The sequence below is a fragment of the Ceratotherium simum genome, chromosome 22 (assembly GCF_057802395.1).
Source record: "Ceratotherium simum simum isolate JZ-2026a chromosome 22, ASM5780239v1, whole genome shotgun sequence".
Classification (NCBI taxonomy): domain Eukaryota; kingdom Metazoa; phylum Chordata; class Mammalia; order Perissodactyla; family Rhinocerotidae; genus Ceratotherium; species Ceratotherium simum.
In genome coordinates, this window is record NC_141921.1 from 31,515,675 (window position 1) to 31,532,610 (window position 16,936).

General features: G+C 38.7%; 1 protein-coding gene across 2 annotated transcripts; it reads right to left on the reverse strand.

Annotated features, from left to right (window-relative positions):
• Positions 1–967: 967 nt before the first annotated feature.
• On the reverse strand, positions 968–16,898 carry TMEM50A (transmembrane protein 50A). 2 transcript variants are annotated; one of them, XM_087446551.1, is made up of 7 exons: positions 16,804–16,898; positions 14,888–14,993; positions 12,785–12,897; positions 10,548–10,615; positions 8,607–8,699; positions 5,765–5,825; positions 968–1,444 (listed from the first exon to the last, which is right to left on the reverse strand). In XM_087446551.1, the coding sequence occupies exons 2-7, from the start codon at positions 14,978–14,980 to the stop codon at positions 1,399–1,401; spliced, it is 474 nt and encodes a 157-aa protein (XP_087302677.1). In that variant the 5' UTR covers positions 14,981–14,993; positions 16,804–16,898; the 3' UTR covers positions 968–1,398. The 2 variants fall into 2 exon arrangements, with proteins under 2 accessions (XP_087302677.1, XP_004425804.1); XM_004425747.3 differs by having other exon boundaries at positions 16,751–16,893.
• Positions 16,899–16,936: the final 38 nt, after the last annotated feature.

Below are 16,936 nucleotides of genomic sequence, written 5' to 3' on the forward strand. Positions count from 1 at the left end.
ATTGTGGAGAAAGATGTCATGTTCAATTGTGGAGATCTATTGCCTTATGATTTAAAAACTAGTTCTATAACCTTGAGGAAATCATTCAAATTTCCATGGTCTGGGTCCCCTCATCTGTAAAAAGAGAAGATGGACTTCAACCCCTAAGAACTCCTCCAATTCTCACATCCTGTGGATCTAAAACTCACCTGAGGGATTTGCTGTGGGATGACAGCAACACAGTCATTTCCTTGAGTAGTGTCTTGATGACCAGGCAATATTCAACACATATACTGAGAGATAACCATGGCTGACATGGAAAAGAGTACCACAAATTTAAATCATCTAAGAGATACTCTGTGTTTAATGAAGGGCTAATTGTAGAAACTTTTATGAAAGAAAACATTTCAAGCTGTAGTTTTGAAGAATACGTATCCCACAGTTAGCTAGTTCATTAAAAAAAAAAACAACTCCCATTTTGCCAAGGTGGGGAGCCTGGGGGATAACAGAGTTCTAAAGAGGGACAGACTATTGAGAATTCCCAGTAATTAATGCTTATAATTATAATTGACCTTGCTGGTCTATTTTGAGCTTAGTGGTTCAGTACAGAGATACAATGAAAACATGAAATCCAAGTTATTATCAAACCAACAACAAAAAAGTTTGTCACCTGAGTAAAGACTAGTGTCAAGTCCCTATCTTTTTCCTCTTTCCTTCAATGGTGGATGTGGAGTGACTGTCAGCGTCCCACTGGGACCATATGTCATGGCTGAGTTATCACCACCCTTTCCCTCCCTGAATCAGTGGCACCGAAGGGACACCTTTGAGGAGCCTGGTGGCTGGATCACAGAGCTTCTCTCTTCTGACATGTTCACTCACCCCTTGGGAGATCCTCAAGAGCTGCCTATATTGACATGTTTATAGAATTTCTGGCAAAACTATATAAGCCAAACACAAAGTATAGTGAGAAAAAATTCTGACCACCAAATAGTTTTTAAAAACAAGGAAATGTTTATATTTCTTTTAACATTTGACACAGAAGAGGCCACATTTAAATAAACACATTAAATCTTCAGAGCACTTTAATTGCAGTTTTTGGACCTTGGATATGACAAATACTCATATAAGATGTATCCATAATTTCTTTTTATTTTTACAAATTATACCATGATAAACCTTAATAAAAATGACTCATGTGAAATATTTTTATTTAATATTTTATGTTAATCAAATGCATACCACAATAGATTTTTGTTGTTGCTGTTTAAATAGGGAGTTCTCATGATTTTAGTATTACACAAATTTAAGCTGAGACCACACTCAGAAATAAGTTTAGAAAATGGCATTACAAAAGATAGGGAGTGAGTAGTAAAAAAAAAACCCATGCAGGGCTGCTGTGCAGTAGGAAATCAGATGTGTTCACTGCCATAAGTCTTCAGTGCGGCCAAACTTAAAAACCAGTCCTCTGTGAATAAAATAAGAAACATCACATGATGAGCTAAGTCTGGGGGAAAGGAAGAACATGGGAAATTTAGAATGGTGGGAAACCAGCAACAAAGAATGACTGATAAGTTGTATGAAAAACACCATGGGCTGTCTGTATAAGAGCAGAAACCGGTCATCCTAAGGTAGGAAATTCTTCCCCCGTGCTCAACTGTGTTGTTTACCACCTGCTTCCCCCACCCTTAACTTTTGAGCATTGAAGACACACATTCCTCTTAAAAAGTTAACCAGTGCTTAGTATGGAACTGTTATATGTCCAATTTTATCAAATTCATTCAACAAATCCTTTTTGAGTGTAAAGGTGCTAGGTGCTAGACGCCAGGGCTCTAAAGATAAGATATGGTCCCTGCCCTCAAGTTGCTCACATCCTTGATGACACGATGCAGTACGTATTAGTGGTATATATACCAAATGTTAAGGGAGCACAGAAACACATAAAATTTATTCTGCCTGGATGTGTTAGAAAAGGATTCACAGAGGTGGTAATACTAGATGACCACTGAAGGATAAGCAGGAGTTCAAATGGGAGGTTGGTAGGAACCAGAGCTAGTGGGATGAGGAAGGAAGATGTTTCAAGGAGGGAAACAGTGTATCAAAAGGCAAAGAGCAATAAAAGACCATGGGGCCTCAGGAAAATGTGCTTGCAGAGCTTAGCCTAGGGTTTAGGTGGGGAAGTGTCTATAGTTGTCCTTAAGGCTTAAGTTTAAGAGGGGCAAGAGGGCAATTATATGCATAAGAAGATGTATATGGGTATTGATATTGATATTTGATGTGTAGCAGAACAGGGAAGAGTCCAATATGGCTAGATTATAGTTTAAGAGACAAGGAGGATAGGGAATGGAGGTGGCCAGGGTTTGGTAAGCCAATTGACCAGGGTGGTAAATGGCCTACAGGGGCCCCAGGTGCCTTAAATGAGTCAAGAGGGCAGGTGCCAGCTTGTATGGTCTACTAAAGGGGGCAAGTGGGAACCAGTGCCAGGCAATGAATGAAATGGGGCTACGCAGAGATGCATCCCCTATTTAAAAGGAACAACTATTCAGAAGCTCCAGGCGACTGTTGCAGTGTGGGGTACAGGCTTGTCAGATCTTTCAGTTTTTCAAGAAAAGCCCCAAATTCAGATTTTTATGTAAAATCTCTTGATTTTTCAATATCAGCTCAATAAAACAAAAAAATACTGTATAGGCTAAATCAAACAGAACTGTGGGCAGAATTTGGCTGGATGGCCACTAGTGTTGAACTCTTCTGTAGACAGCTCCGAGTTCTGAAAAATTTTAAGATGGGAAATGAGAGGATTAGAGCTATGTTTTAGCAGGAAAACTGGATCCAAGGGAGGAGCCAGTTAGGGATGCAAACTGCTCAGGAAGGGATGACGACAACCACACATAAACAGTGGAAGTGGACACGGAGAGAACAGGTTTAAGACAATTCAAGAGGCAGATTCAACAGGGCTTGGATGTGGGGGGTAAGTGCGAGGGAAACTGAAGACAGTAGGCATTTCAATGGCATATGCTGCATTTCAATTTGTTTTGTCATCGGTTGTCCAATTACTGGTGTATACTCAGGGTTAAACCCGCAATCATAATGATCAATTTAAAGCAGGTTTCATAGGCTTTTATAAAGGCAAACACTTCAGTGTTTTCGGATGAAAACAAAAATGCAGCCAGGAAGTTGGCTATACTCTTTCGGAAGTATATTAATTTCTCTTTACAAAAGATTTCATAAACCTGCAAACGGTGATTTGATCTCTGCTCTTCCAGTGAATATCAGATCTATTGCTGCAAAAGAGAAAATCCCAAGTTGGTTATTAGGGGTCTCTGCTCTCCAGATAGCTTAAAAGAGAGTCGGTAACTTCGGAACTGGTCAACAGATGAAAACTGTCAACTGTAAAAAAAAAAAAACTGTAAAAAAAAAAAAAAAAAAAGAGTTTCTTGGGCAACAGCCAGTCCCTCCTACACCATCACATGGTCACCTTTGGTACTGACATCTGTTTGTGATTTCTGAAATCATAATTTCTAAGATGTTGCTGAGAATTGTTCTGTTATAAATCAGAATGGCAGGTAATCGGTTACAACTATTCTGATAATGGTGTCTATTGGTTGAATTTAATTTCAATTTGCTTATAATATTTTCACACAACCTAATGAGTTTTTAGATTTATTAGGTATAATAGTAATAAATGAGAAATTAACCAAACTCGTCGCATAGAAAACTAATTTATTATAACTAATTTGACAAGTCAATGATTGGTTTCCAACGTTTTGTGAGATGTGGTAACCACTGCATGAAATTATATGTCTTCCCTGTTGGAAGAGAGAAACTTTCCCACCAACCTTCCCCTCTCCATCCTCTGTTCCCCCCGCCGTGACACAGTGACTTCTCTGCCAAAAGCAGCACGGCACGGCGGAGCTTACTGGATCCTTCATCTCTGCCAGAGTACATGACGATTGAAATCAAGAAGGCTGCTGTTGGCCCCTCCCTGTCTGGCTCTTAGTATATCCCCCGCTCCCCCCACTTCATCCTGAAGCTTTCTGTGCCCCTGCCTCTGACCCTGAAGTTGTGGGGCGCTGAGTGCCCCCAACACCTCTACCCTGTGGAGATACTGCAGTAGTGAGCTCAGGACGCCCGGGCCTTCTTTAAAGATGCTCAAGCCTCAGCACTGAGCTGGAAAGGAAACGAAATCCTAAATAGCAACACTGCCCCTCTCATAAACACATGCTACATTACCCAACAAAATAAGAAACCCAAATTTTATTTCATAAGTTGGGGGGATGAGGTTTACTCATTTTGCATTTTTCAAGTACACTGTTACATTCTTTAAAAAAAGGCGGGGGGGGGGGAACAGAACTAATACTAAACTCAGCAAAAGGAGAAAATGTCAATTGAATTCATCCCAAATTTCATCATCAGAGTAGCCAGAGCCTGAACTTTGGAGTCAGATAGCCCCAATTTTAGCCATGATCTCAAACAAGTTACCTGACTTCTCTGCACCCACTTCCTCACATATCAAACGGGGATGATCATGGAGTCACTCCCAGAGTTGCTCTGGGGGTTAACTGAGAGATACGTGTAAAGCACCAAGAATGTGCCTCGTACACAATAATTGCTCAATAAACTTTGGTCATTATTATTTTCTGCATAAAAGTCAATGGATTAACTTTTTTTTCCCTAACTCTTTGGGTTTTCTCCGCTAGTTTCAGGACACAAAGCATGACCCAAAGAGGTTGCGTATTTTGCCACATCTAAGTTCACATTTTTCTTATTTCCAAATTGATTTTATAAAATTGCAAAAAATGCCTGATGGTGGAATGGAATAAGTGTGAATACCAACTGCTGACGATTACTGAAGGGCAACTACAGCATTTCATGAGTTGTTCAAGTAGATATGGGGCATCCATTTTCTTTTTGGGGGTGGGTGGAAAGGGATAGGGAAGGAAAAGTCCTGGAATAGACTGTTCTAGAACATAAAGCAGTTTTTTTTAACCTTTTTTAGATTGGGGACTTCTCTGAAAATCTGATGAAAGCCACAGACTCTTTTCCCAGAAATAAGCAGAAACACCCAATGTTTTACATACGGAAACGTCTGGTGGTTCCCCATCTTCAGAAGCCTACCCATGGAATAGAGGTCAAGAATTCCTGATGCAGAGGATAAAGAGAAGTTTTGAAGGTTTTTTTTTTTTTTGTGGGGGGAGTGGGAGACTAGGAGTAAGGGAAAGGGCAGGCCCTAAGTGTCCAGGAAAGAATGAACACTAGAGAAGATTATTGATAAAAGTAATAAGGTTTTTAGGGGTTTTAGTAATCTTTCAATTTGTCATTGCATCAGAAGGATAAAAAATGTTAGGGCTTTTCCTCTACACCTCAAATTTCATGAACACATTCTAATGACACCAAGGATAGAAGGAACTATAAAATGCACCCAGAAACAAAATTTTAAGGAGAAATGGTTTTAAGCAGGCTTTCATTAAAAGCAACTGTTAGAGATTCAGATTTAAAATGAAGACTGTCAGTGTTACGTAACTAAATCTAAGCAAATCACAGTTCTTCATTAAAGGGGAGGTGATGGCAATTTTAAGAATCAATGTATGTTCCCAAGGTTGGCAGCAAACCAACCCATGTATTAAAAATAGCTTTCTCAGTCTCATTCTTCATATTTTATGACAATAACATGGGGGAGGGGCATTGGACAGGGGTAAATTAAGCAACTAAATATAGTAAAGGACATAAAAGAAACTATTATAAAAAGAGAATTAAAAAAAATAGAATGAAGAATGCAAAACAAACTTACCCAAAAAAGATGAAGGCATTTTGGAAAAATACAGCAATTCCAGGGTACACTATGGTTTTTTCTGTAAAAATAATTATAATATTTAGAGGTTTATGATCTCAAATATTTAGTTTCTGATATACTGGCAAGTATCAGTTTTCCTGCCTAACATAATTGGTTTTTCTGGTAACTATGGCTGGTTTGAGTATTAAATGACATACTACATATGACAGAGTCTAGCTTTGATTTAATAAAAGAGAGCTCCCTTCACTCATTTAACAAATATTTACCGAGTGCACACTATGCTCGGCACTATTTAATGTGCTGAGGATACGGCAGTAAATAAAACAGGCAAATGTTTTTGCCTTCATGGAGCTAGACAATACAGAGAATAAATAAGTAAGGAAAAAAAATGAAGCAGGAAAGGTATAGGAAATGCAGTGAATGATGATATTTATACAGGTGGCCAGGAAGACCTCATGAGAAGGTGACAGTGGCATAAGGACATGAAGAAGGAAGCGAGGGCAGGAGCCATGCAGAAGCAGCAGAACAGCAAGTGCAAAAGCCCTGGGGTGGGAGCATGCTGGTGCATTAGAGGAATGGTCACAGGGCAAAGAGAGAAAAGCAGGGGACGGATCAGAGAAGTACGAGGGCAGGCTGGGGGCAAAGATCCTACAGAGCCTTGCAGTCACAGCGAGGACTTTGATGTTTACTCTGGGTGGAAGAGAAGCCACGGGAGGGTTGTGAGCAGACGTGCCAGGAGCTGACATATTTTCATAGGATCCCTCCGCCTGCTGTGGTGAGAGCAGACAAAACGGGGCAAGGGGAGAAACAGAAACCCAGGAGGAGGCTATTTCAGGACATCAGGCAAGGACTGGACTGGACTGGACTGAACCAGGGTGGGAGCAGTGGAGCAGGTAAAAAGCAGTCAGATTCAAGATATATTTTAATGGCAGAGTCAACAAGGTTTGCTGATGGCTTAGATACGGGGTATGAGAGAAAGAGAGGTGTCGTGTTTTTTTTTTTTTTTTTTTTAAAGATTTTATTTATTCAGTTTTTTCCCCCCAAAGCCCCAGTAGAGAGTTGTATGTCATAGGTTCACATCCTTCTAGTTGCTGTACGTGGGACTCGGCCTCGCGTTGGACGGAGAAGTGGTGCCTCGGGGCGCTCCCGGGATCCGAACCCGGGCCGCCAGCATCAGAGCGCGCGCACTTAACCGCTAAGCCACGGAGCCGGCCCGAGGTGTCGTCTTTGACAGGCCTTAACCACCCAGGGTTTTTGGCCTAAACACCTGGAGGGACAGACTAACCATTCACTAAGATGGGCAAGACTGCCAGGGGAACATTTTGTCCCAATTCTACCCTGGATTGAAGCTGAAATTCTCATAAATTTCTACTATCGGAGCTGTCAGTGATTACTCACTGATTGACAAACTGAGGCACGATGAATAGATGAAGTATCAACTTTTCCTCTGAATAGTTTTAAATTAATCTGATTACCATTACAGCTGGTTTGTACAGCCCTTCATGACTAGAAGGCCACATTAAATATTCCACATTAAATAACTATCACCACTAGAATGGCTCATAAAGATCCTATATAAAGCCCAACTTTATAAATTACAGACCTGCTGCTAATAATTCTCAAAGCATAACCTGGCTCCAGAAGGCTTTAGGAAAATAACTTAAAATTCTGTGTAATGAAGACTTTCCTACAAAAAGGGGCTCTGCATTAATAGTTGCATCTGGGAAAGAAGAATTATCAGTAATTTTATTTTCTTCTTTGAGCTCTCTTATATTTTCAGTTTTCCATTATCAACATCTATTATGCAATTCTCATGAGAAAAAAGTAACTTTTTGTTTTTAAAATATGATGGTGACAAAGATTTTGTAGCAATAAGAGAAGTACTTATGAAATCATGTTAAATGCAAAAAGCTGGGTTCAAAATTGTCTTTATAACTACATAAAAAACACAAGAAAAGAGACCAAAGGAAATATACCAAAATATTTAAGAGCAGTAGATTATTATGTTTACTTTTTCTTTTCTTTTCTACATTTTCAGTAATATAGTTTTAACAATAAATTATATGAACAAAAGAAAAAAAATATTAAAAATGCCTCTCATTCCTGTCTGTAAGATTTAAGTGATTTTAATAAAAATTCAGAAAACCCATGATTTTAACCCAAGAATTAGATTTTATTCAAAGAAGTAAAGTATTAAAATATGAACTAGATTAGATCTCTGCTGGTCCGGTTTTTGCAGATCATTAATATTGTATTTTTACTATGATAAGCACAGTCAATTTTATCTGGAACACTGAGTGGATTGCATATTTTTCTGGGGTCCCTCAAGGTGAAATTTCAGCCAGGGATCTAAGAGCAGGCCTTTTCCTGAGCTCGCCTTAAACTGGCCTTTTATAGCAGAGCACATTAAGTATTAACTTACTTTTCTATCTAAAAGGAGATATCGTATTATTAGGGAGGGTTAGCTCAATTAACTTCAATTCTAGGATGTTAGAGCTTTGCAAGGATATTATTCAGCAAATCAAAACTTGCCAAGTAGCGACACAACATATGTATTCTGCTTTTGAGGTTTTTAGAAGCCAAAGAGAAGCAAGGTATGGAGCTGTGTCCCATTCCTCCAGGCTCTAGATTAGAAGCAAAAATACAGAAGAAAGGAATGCTAAAAACATACCACACAAATGAAACGAAATACTGACAGGGAGATGGGAGTTCCCAGGCACAAATGTGCTGCTAGCAGTTAGCTGATCTATATGAAAAAAGCTTTATTCTAAAATAAGCAACTTTAACACAAAATTTCAGTATTCCATCGGAGTAAAACGTAAAGTGTGCTTTCTCTTACCTTTAGCAACATAACCTCCAAAGAGAATCCACATAGATGCAATCAGAGATCCAAAGGCCAACATGAAACCAATGAACAGCCAGATGCGAGCACCTTAAAAGAAGTAACATTTTACCAGAATTGTTTCTCATACGGCAACAGTAAGTTCAACTGACTTTTCAAAAAGAAAACAAAAACCCAAACAGAAAAAACGTGCAGTTGCCATCAAAGTCTAAAATCTGAACACTGGAAGAAGCCGTACTGAGAATCATCAGAGCAGACGCGGGCCATTTCTTATTGGCTGGTCTATATATTCTAAGCATCTATTACTTTCCCCAACTATGTACACTGAGAAAAACTTGACTCAACCTTCCTATAAAAATCTCACAAAATGTCTTTCACCATATTTAGAGGCTCATTCTCCATATATTTTCAGAAATTGTGCTCCAAAGTTTAAAATGCTCCCAGAGAACTTTCAAACGATGACATAGGTATACTTAACAGAAAATTCATATTCAGTGATATGTGAATCTAAACACCACCATACTTCACTCGCAGGGAAGTCAGGTAGCAAAGTAAGTTCAAATTTATTGTAGCTGGCACTTAGGAAAGTTGCATTAAAATTATGTTTACAGAGGAAGACAACCAACTTATAAATCACATTGATATATTTATGAAGATTTGCTATAAAATAAATGGAGTCATTAGACTGCCTAAAATGAATTCTGAGACGACTTTACTTAATTAGCACAAATACATTTTAATCAAAACACTGCCTCATTCACAAAAGGGCAGCAAACAGAATGTTATAAATAAATTTCTGATTTCACACCCAAAACATAAAACAAAAGTTCTGAAATAATAAGCTGTTACTCACAGATGTGATAGTAAAACAAATATAACTGGCTCTGGACCCCCAAAGCTGAGCTAGCTAACAAATTTTATTTAGAGATCTGATGGCCATATTCTAGTCCTAGCTCTAGCTATTATTGGCTTATTATTATCAACGCTGACTGTTAACATTCATTTAATCGTTCCGAGTTCACAAGGTGGCAGTAGATCAGTGTTCCTGGATCTCTTCTACTTAAGATCATCTACGAAGAGAGCGAATGAACCAAAGGAGAGTCTAAAAGCATAGACCAGAGCTGACTACTGCAGTTTCTCCTGTTTCACTAAAAAAAAAAAAAAAAGTCACTTGAAATTTGCCTGTATCCAGGTTTATTTTTGTACGGGTGTAATATCATAAGTTCATCATTTAAACTGCTTAATAAATATCTGTACCCTCAAATCTTTGAGTAAACTGGACTCTCTAGGAAACTGTGTCACACGTGTCCTGTATTCTGCCTATCTCGGGTACATGGTCATGGAGTCCAGGGGACATGAGTTCCTCAGTTGAGAAGGAAGGGCCTAGGTGAACCTAAGCACTAAAATTCTATTACTCTATTCAGTTTTGCAAGATGAAAAGAGTTCTGGATGCTGGTTGCACAGCAATGTGAATGTACTTAACACTACTGAACTGTACACTTAAAAATGGTTACAATGGTAAATTTTATGTTGTGCATTTTAAAACATACAAAAAACTATGATTCTAAGGTATTTCAAAAATGCTAATTCAATCAAAGAAGGTTGGCAAAAAAGGGAAGAAAATAATTTATACGGTATAGCTTAAAGTACTATAAATTCTATTTTGCACATGTATTCCTTACTATATAACGTCCTTTACTGCATACTGTATACATTTATCTACATATTATCGTACAGGGTTACATACTCAAAGCTGCATATTCGTACCATATGGCGAACTTTGACCAAATGCAACTTTTACCTTATGCCTTGGAACCTATAACCTCTGCTCAGATACACCCCCCCCATCCCTGATCTGAAGGAGATAGACAAGTGGCCCTTCCATGTATAATTCACATTTTAAGGGTATATAGTAAGATGTTGTTTGCACCTATTTACCTGTTTGACCCAGGCAACCTTCACTGTAGCTATCACCTCGGACTTGTCCATTCGATACTGCATTAATCCTGTGTGAATACAACAAAACCAAGAAATCAGGGTCTCTGACTCCAGGAGGAAACTATCCATGACATCACATTACCAGATACAATAAGCTGGAGTTCCTCAAATTTAATGTAAGGCTTCATGAGTCTTGAGTAACGGTTCACAGGACCTTAGGCAAGTCCCTTCAACTAGAGACCCTCTACAGCAGTGGTTATAGTGCTCAGACCAGCAGAACCAGCATCACCTGGGTACTCTTTAGAAAGAAAATTCCCTTGCTCCACCCCAAGTTTATGAAGCAGAAACTCTGGGTATGGGGCCCAGCAATCTGAGTTTTAACAAATCCCTCAGCTGATTCTGACGCTTGTTAAAATTTGAGAGTAAAATTCTCAAAATTATTCTTGCTAAGACTGGAACAATCTCTAGTTTGGTCCTATCTAGTTTTCCACTTGTACACACCAGACGTACTCAGCACGAAGAGATTCAAGTGGTAAAATCTCCTTTTTTCAATCCCTGATACATGTTCCAAACATAAGAAGTCTTTCACTGACTTTCAGAGGATACCACTCTAAGTTGAGATAGCCTTGCTTTCTTTAGAAGTACCCTTGGAAAATTTTAAATGTCATGGGAAAATGTTCACAATATATCTAGTTAAAAAGTTAGAAAACATGATATATATATTTGTGTGTGTATGTGTGTGTGTCTACCACTAGAATGTAAGCTTCATGAGGGCAGGGGCTGTGTCTGTCTGGTTTCCCATTTTTATTCTCAATGCCTAGCAGGTGATCAATACATGTGTTGAACAGATAAACCCTAATTTTTTCACAATAATCCGAAGTCTTAATTTATTCATTCAAATCTAAGTTTTAGAATGATCAAAATACTCATAATTATTTTCAGTAATCTCTATATTAACTAAATTATTTGGTATGTACAGTAAGTATATTTTAAAACAAGTTTCATATTTAAAAAAAAATGCAGATGTTCTCAGGTTAGTGGTTCGTAGCTCTTGGTTCTCCTTGCTGAGCCATCTAAATAAATTTCATAGCCCGCTGTCAGACAGCCATGACCCTGCCTTGTCAGCCTTTACTATCAGGCACATTCTGACATGAACAATCATGATTTGTTCTCTGGTATTACCAGTTTTTCATATAATCTCATACCTACAGAAAACTTGGAAATATAGTTCAAATAGCCCCCATAACTCCAGAAATTTGTAAGTATTTCTTAAAAACAAGACAGTTCTACAGAACCACAATACAGCCAGCAAAATCAGGAAATTAACAATGATCCATTACCACTATCCAATCATCAGATCTTATTCAAGTTCCCTAGTTGTCCCAATAATGCTCTTAAGAGCAAAAGGATCCTGTCCAGAATCAGGAGGTACATTTTGTTCTCATGTCTCCTTAGTCTTCTCAGTCTGGAACAGTTCCTCCATGTTCTCTGGCTTGTAAGACCTTGACACTTCACTCCAGCCATACTGGTCTCCTTGCCATAAAGCCTTTGTACTTGCTGTTCTGTCTGTCTGGAATGATCCTCTCATATATCCCCATGATCAGTTCCTTCATTTCTTCAAGTCTTTACTCAAAAATCACCTTCTTAGTGAGGCCTTCCTTGACTCTATTTAAAATTTCTACATGCTTGTTGACATCTCATATCTCCCTCCTCTGCTTTTTTTCTCTAGCACTTATCCTTATCTTACATACTATATATTTAATTTATTTCTCTTTAGTTACAATCTACCTCATTCATTAAAGTATAAATTCCACAAAGGCATGGATTTTTCCTGCTGTTATTCACTACTGCATTTCCTGTATCTAGAGCAGAGCCTGGGAATATAGAAGCTTAATGAATATTTGTTGAATGAATGAATAAACAAACCCTTAGACAAAGTACATGGTTTCTGACCTAAAAGGAAAGTTATACACATTGGTAGTATAGAAATAAAAGGACAGCTGAGAAAAGCTGGGAGACAGAAATGGGAGAGGAGAGGTAGAAGAAGAATAGAAAAGAGGACTGTTGCTTTTCTTTATAATTTGACTTTACTTTATAATTTCTTTATGATTTGACTTTTAAACCACATCCAATATGTTAATTTGGTAACATTTAAAAACTTTAACTCTACTCAAATGTACGCAAAAGATTTTTATTTTGTGACAATCTATGTAAGTCGAGTCACTAACAACACTTACATCAGGAAGGCTATGGTTGCTATGACACCGCAGGCGTGGTATGAGTGGTTGAAGTCTTCCATCGTAGGATAAATGACAGCCGCATCTATGATGATCCACCACCCTGTAAAAAACTAAAACAAACCAAAAAGGGGGATACCACGGAGAAATTACAGTAATTTCATATCTTACCAGCTAAAAAGAAAGGTATCTAAGTGAAGAAATCCCTTCAAATGAATTTCAAAATTTTCTTAAATGTTCCAGCAGTTTCTTGCATATAATTTGCACATGGCTTAATATCTGATTGAATATTAGATATCCTTAAGCCCGACAGCAATTAATATTTATTAACATGAACTTTTCTAAGTCTACTTCAGTCGTTATTTTATATTGTCATAATAAAGTCTGTAATCTAATTTTGTGAGCTAGAAATAAATTATAGTATCTCATGGCAGGGGAAAGGAAAAAAGTGATTCAGATTCCAAAGGACAGAAGGAGTGCCCTGTTGCTGATATATTATAAGCCTCCAGAAAGAGCTATTATTGAAAATGAAAAAAAATCATTCGAAATAATATGGGGAATAATTACTGTGGATAGAATTTTAGCTTTTCTCTTGGTGGTGTGAAGTAAGTAATGGTTCTGCAGTTCTGCTTTTCCTTTTGATGAATTACAGTGCAGTCTGCAGATGGTTTCAGGTACTATGCTAAATTCAGTTTCAACACCAAATTATAATCTATCTTAATTGAATCTGGTGTGGATATTATCAAGGATAAATATATAATGAAAAAACATTAAAACTGCACAGGCGCCAGCCCAGTGGCATAGTGGTTAAGTTCGAGCACTCTGCTTCGGCGGCCTGGTATTCACGGGTTCAGATCCTGGGCTCAGACCTACACACTGCTTGTCAAGCCAGGCTGTGGCAGCATCCCACATACAAAATATAGGAAGACTGGCACCGCTGTTAGCTCAGGGACAATCTTCCTCAAGCAAAAAGAGGAAGACTGGCAACAGATGTCAGCTCAGGGCCAATCTTCCTTACCAACACAAAAACAAAAACAAAACAAAATTGCACAAATATTTTTTATCACCTGAGCAGGAACTTACAATAAAACGTTATTAACCAAATTCTGATAAGTAGCTTAGGTTTTGAAAGTAACCCCCTTCTCTACCCTGCACTCCCAGCTCTGACCCAGTTAGCTCCAGGAACTGCCATCTTCTGGCAATTACTTAAATTACTATTTTAGGCTAATCAAATTCTTTTTATCAGGTTATAGACAGATCCATACTCTATTAATGACATTTTTACTGGCTAGCACAAGTACTTTCACTTTTTTTTTTCACCTTCAGCTCAAAGTATTCAAGATATTTTCTTTACAGACTAAAATTTAAAGCTTTTTTTTTTTTGATGTTTGTAAGAGCAAGATTTCTAGTTATATATTTTGCCATTACTTTGGAATAATTATTTTTCATAGGTTATAAGCGTCAGAGACTAAGCAAAGAGGAGATATTTAAACGCAAATTTTTTTTTGTTTACTTAAAACTCAACTCTTTAGAGCATGAGACTACATAAGGGCATAAAACACAAATATCAGATGCCTTGAGGGATTTGCAATGTAGGTAAGAATTTTACACTCTAAATTTCTTCTAAGCAATATATTTGAATGAGTTCCTTCCTTCCTTCCTTTCTTTCTCCCTCTCTCCCTTCCTTCCTTTTTAAATGAGATTGAGAAGAAAGTTAACTCTGGTTTATGGAGAAATGCAATCATATCTCTTGACCGGTTTTGACCTGATTGTTTCTTAACCACTTCCTGGTAACTTAATGTGCTCGTTAAGAGGAGGCATAATCCATATAATGAATAAATGTATAAAATATACTGTCTTATTATACCATTTTTACCATGCAGTTAAAGAAAAACAATCAATGGACTCATCAAATTTCAAAACATAATGGGAACTCTTGAAATGACTCAACTTCCTCATAAACAATATCAACATTTATTAAAATAAATCCAGTGCTCAAAGATAAAATAAATAGTACATATTTCAAAACATCATGCAGAATTCAAAACACATAAAAAGAAACAGACCAAAACAATGAAGGCCCAAATTATCAATGACACTTACTAGAACACCAGCAGTAACGGAAGCAATAGTATTTCGCTTTTCTCCCCAATCAACGCATTCTGAGCATCTCAAGCCTTCTAGAAATCCAGACATTTTTTTCAGGTCACTTAAAAAAACAAACAAAACCAACTAAATAAAGTACTCCCATTTACTTGCTGCAAATCTGATTTATGTTGCTAGAAAATAATAGTTCAAGAATAATTTAATAAAAGTGAAGTTACAAATACTTTATTTTGACTACACATACTTCAGAATATTTGATTTAGCTTTTTTTTTTAATTTTATTTATTTATTTATTTTTCCCCCAAAGCCCCAGTAGATAGCTGTATGTCGTAGTTGCACATCCTCCTAGTTGCTGTATGTGGGACGCGGCCTCAGCATGGCCGGAGAAGCGGTGCATCAGTGCACGCCCAGGATCCGAACCGGGCTGCCAGTAGCGGAGCGCGCGCACTTAACCGCTAAGCCACGAGGCGACCCTGATTCAGCTTTTGATGAACTTCCACACTACAACTTTGGAAAACAAAATTTGGATTCATTTAGTACTTTTTTAACTTAAAAAAGGGCTTTGGCACATTTAAGTAATAGGAACCAAGGTGGGTATCCAAATACCGAAAAAGTTTTATAATGATTATTAATTTTAATTTCAAACCAAGTTATTATATGATTTAGATATTTACAACCCGGGAGCACTAACATAGCGGAGAGACAAATGATAAACTTTGGCTCTGAGTTAAAGCGTGGACTCACACGAAAAATATTTCTCTTAGGAATTTACACAGTTTATCATAGAACCTGTTTCCTCCAACTCAGATTAAGAAATTAAACACTGCACTGCAGGTCTTCTACCCACATCACTTCCTTTCACTTCATTATATTTTCCTTCTCCAAGCTTGCCTCTTGGTGTCATTCCTATGTGAAGTACATCCATTTCATCCTAATATCTCTATCTCTGATTCTAACAGATGTTTTCCAGTCAAAAAAACCCACAAAATTGAAGTTAATATTAATTGAGACCAAAAAAATCCACTACTAAACTACCATAGCCGACCTAAATTGTCTTAAGAAATTACATAAAACATTCCTCCGAGCTGGGCTGTACAGACCTAGCCTGAGACACATCCATATTATCTCTACTTCGGAACATGAAAAGCCTGAATTACGTATAACTTGTTAATAATCAAGAAAACACCCAAACTCCTACAGCGAATCTGAGCCCGTCCATTAAGCTACTCTGTAGTCAGCAATCACGGTTGTCCAAAAAACGTGATATCCTAAAAAAGAGCAATGAATCCTATTGTAAACTCCCTTTAAAAAATTAAATATTAAAAACTGATTATAACCAGTGCTAATATGCCTTTAGGACAAGTTCAATCTGGAAAATTCACTCCTTCTTCCTTCCCTGGGACGAACAGCAATCCAAAAAGTGTTATTTTCGGTTCATCCCAAGGGCCCCGCCCCGAACCATTTTTCTCTGGGTTGTTAGCTGCACACTCAGGCTCAAACTCCGCCCTCCAGACTCGGATTTTAGGTGCAGAGTGGACTGGGACTTGGAGGGTCAGTAACACTTCCTCTCGGGGGCTCGGTTTCTCCAGCTCTAAAACAGGGGGGACAAGGCGATTTTCAAGGAACCGGTGACGTCCCGGGGAGGGCCGCGGCCCAGGAGCCTGGCGGAGTCCGGTCGCGGTCGTCCTCTCCCGCCGGACACAGGTCAGGAGGAAGTGACCAGGCAGGGTCAGCCCGAGCCTGCAGCGTCCCAGAGGAGGCAACGACTCAGTCAGCACCCGCCGGGCACACGGTCCCGGGCCCGAGCCCTATCCGGCCGGCGGCGGTCCCTCCCCTTCCCCACTCCCGCTGGGCACTTACGACCAGCCCCGCCCGTGCAGTCAGTCAGTCCGGAGCCCGGAGTCCAGCCTCACCCGGCCGCCTCACTCTCGCACTCGCAGCCAAGAAAGCAAAACAGCCACAGGCCGCCGGATACCCGGATGGAACAGCTCCGAACCCGGGCTCGGTCGCGCATGCGGAGACAGGGGCGTAGGGCGGGGCGCGGGG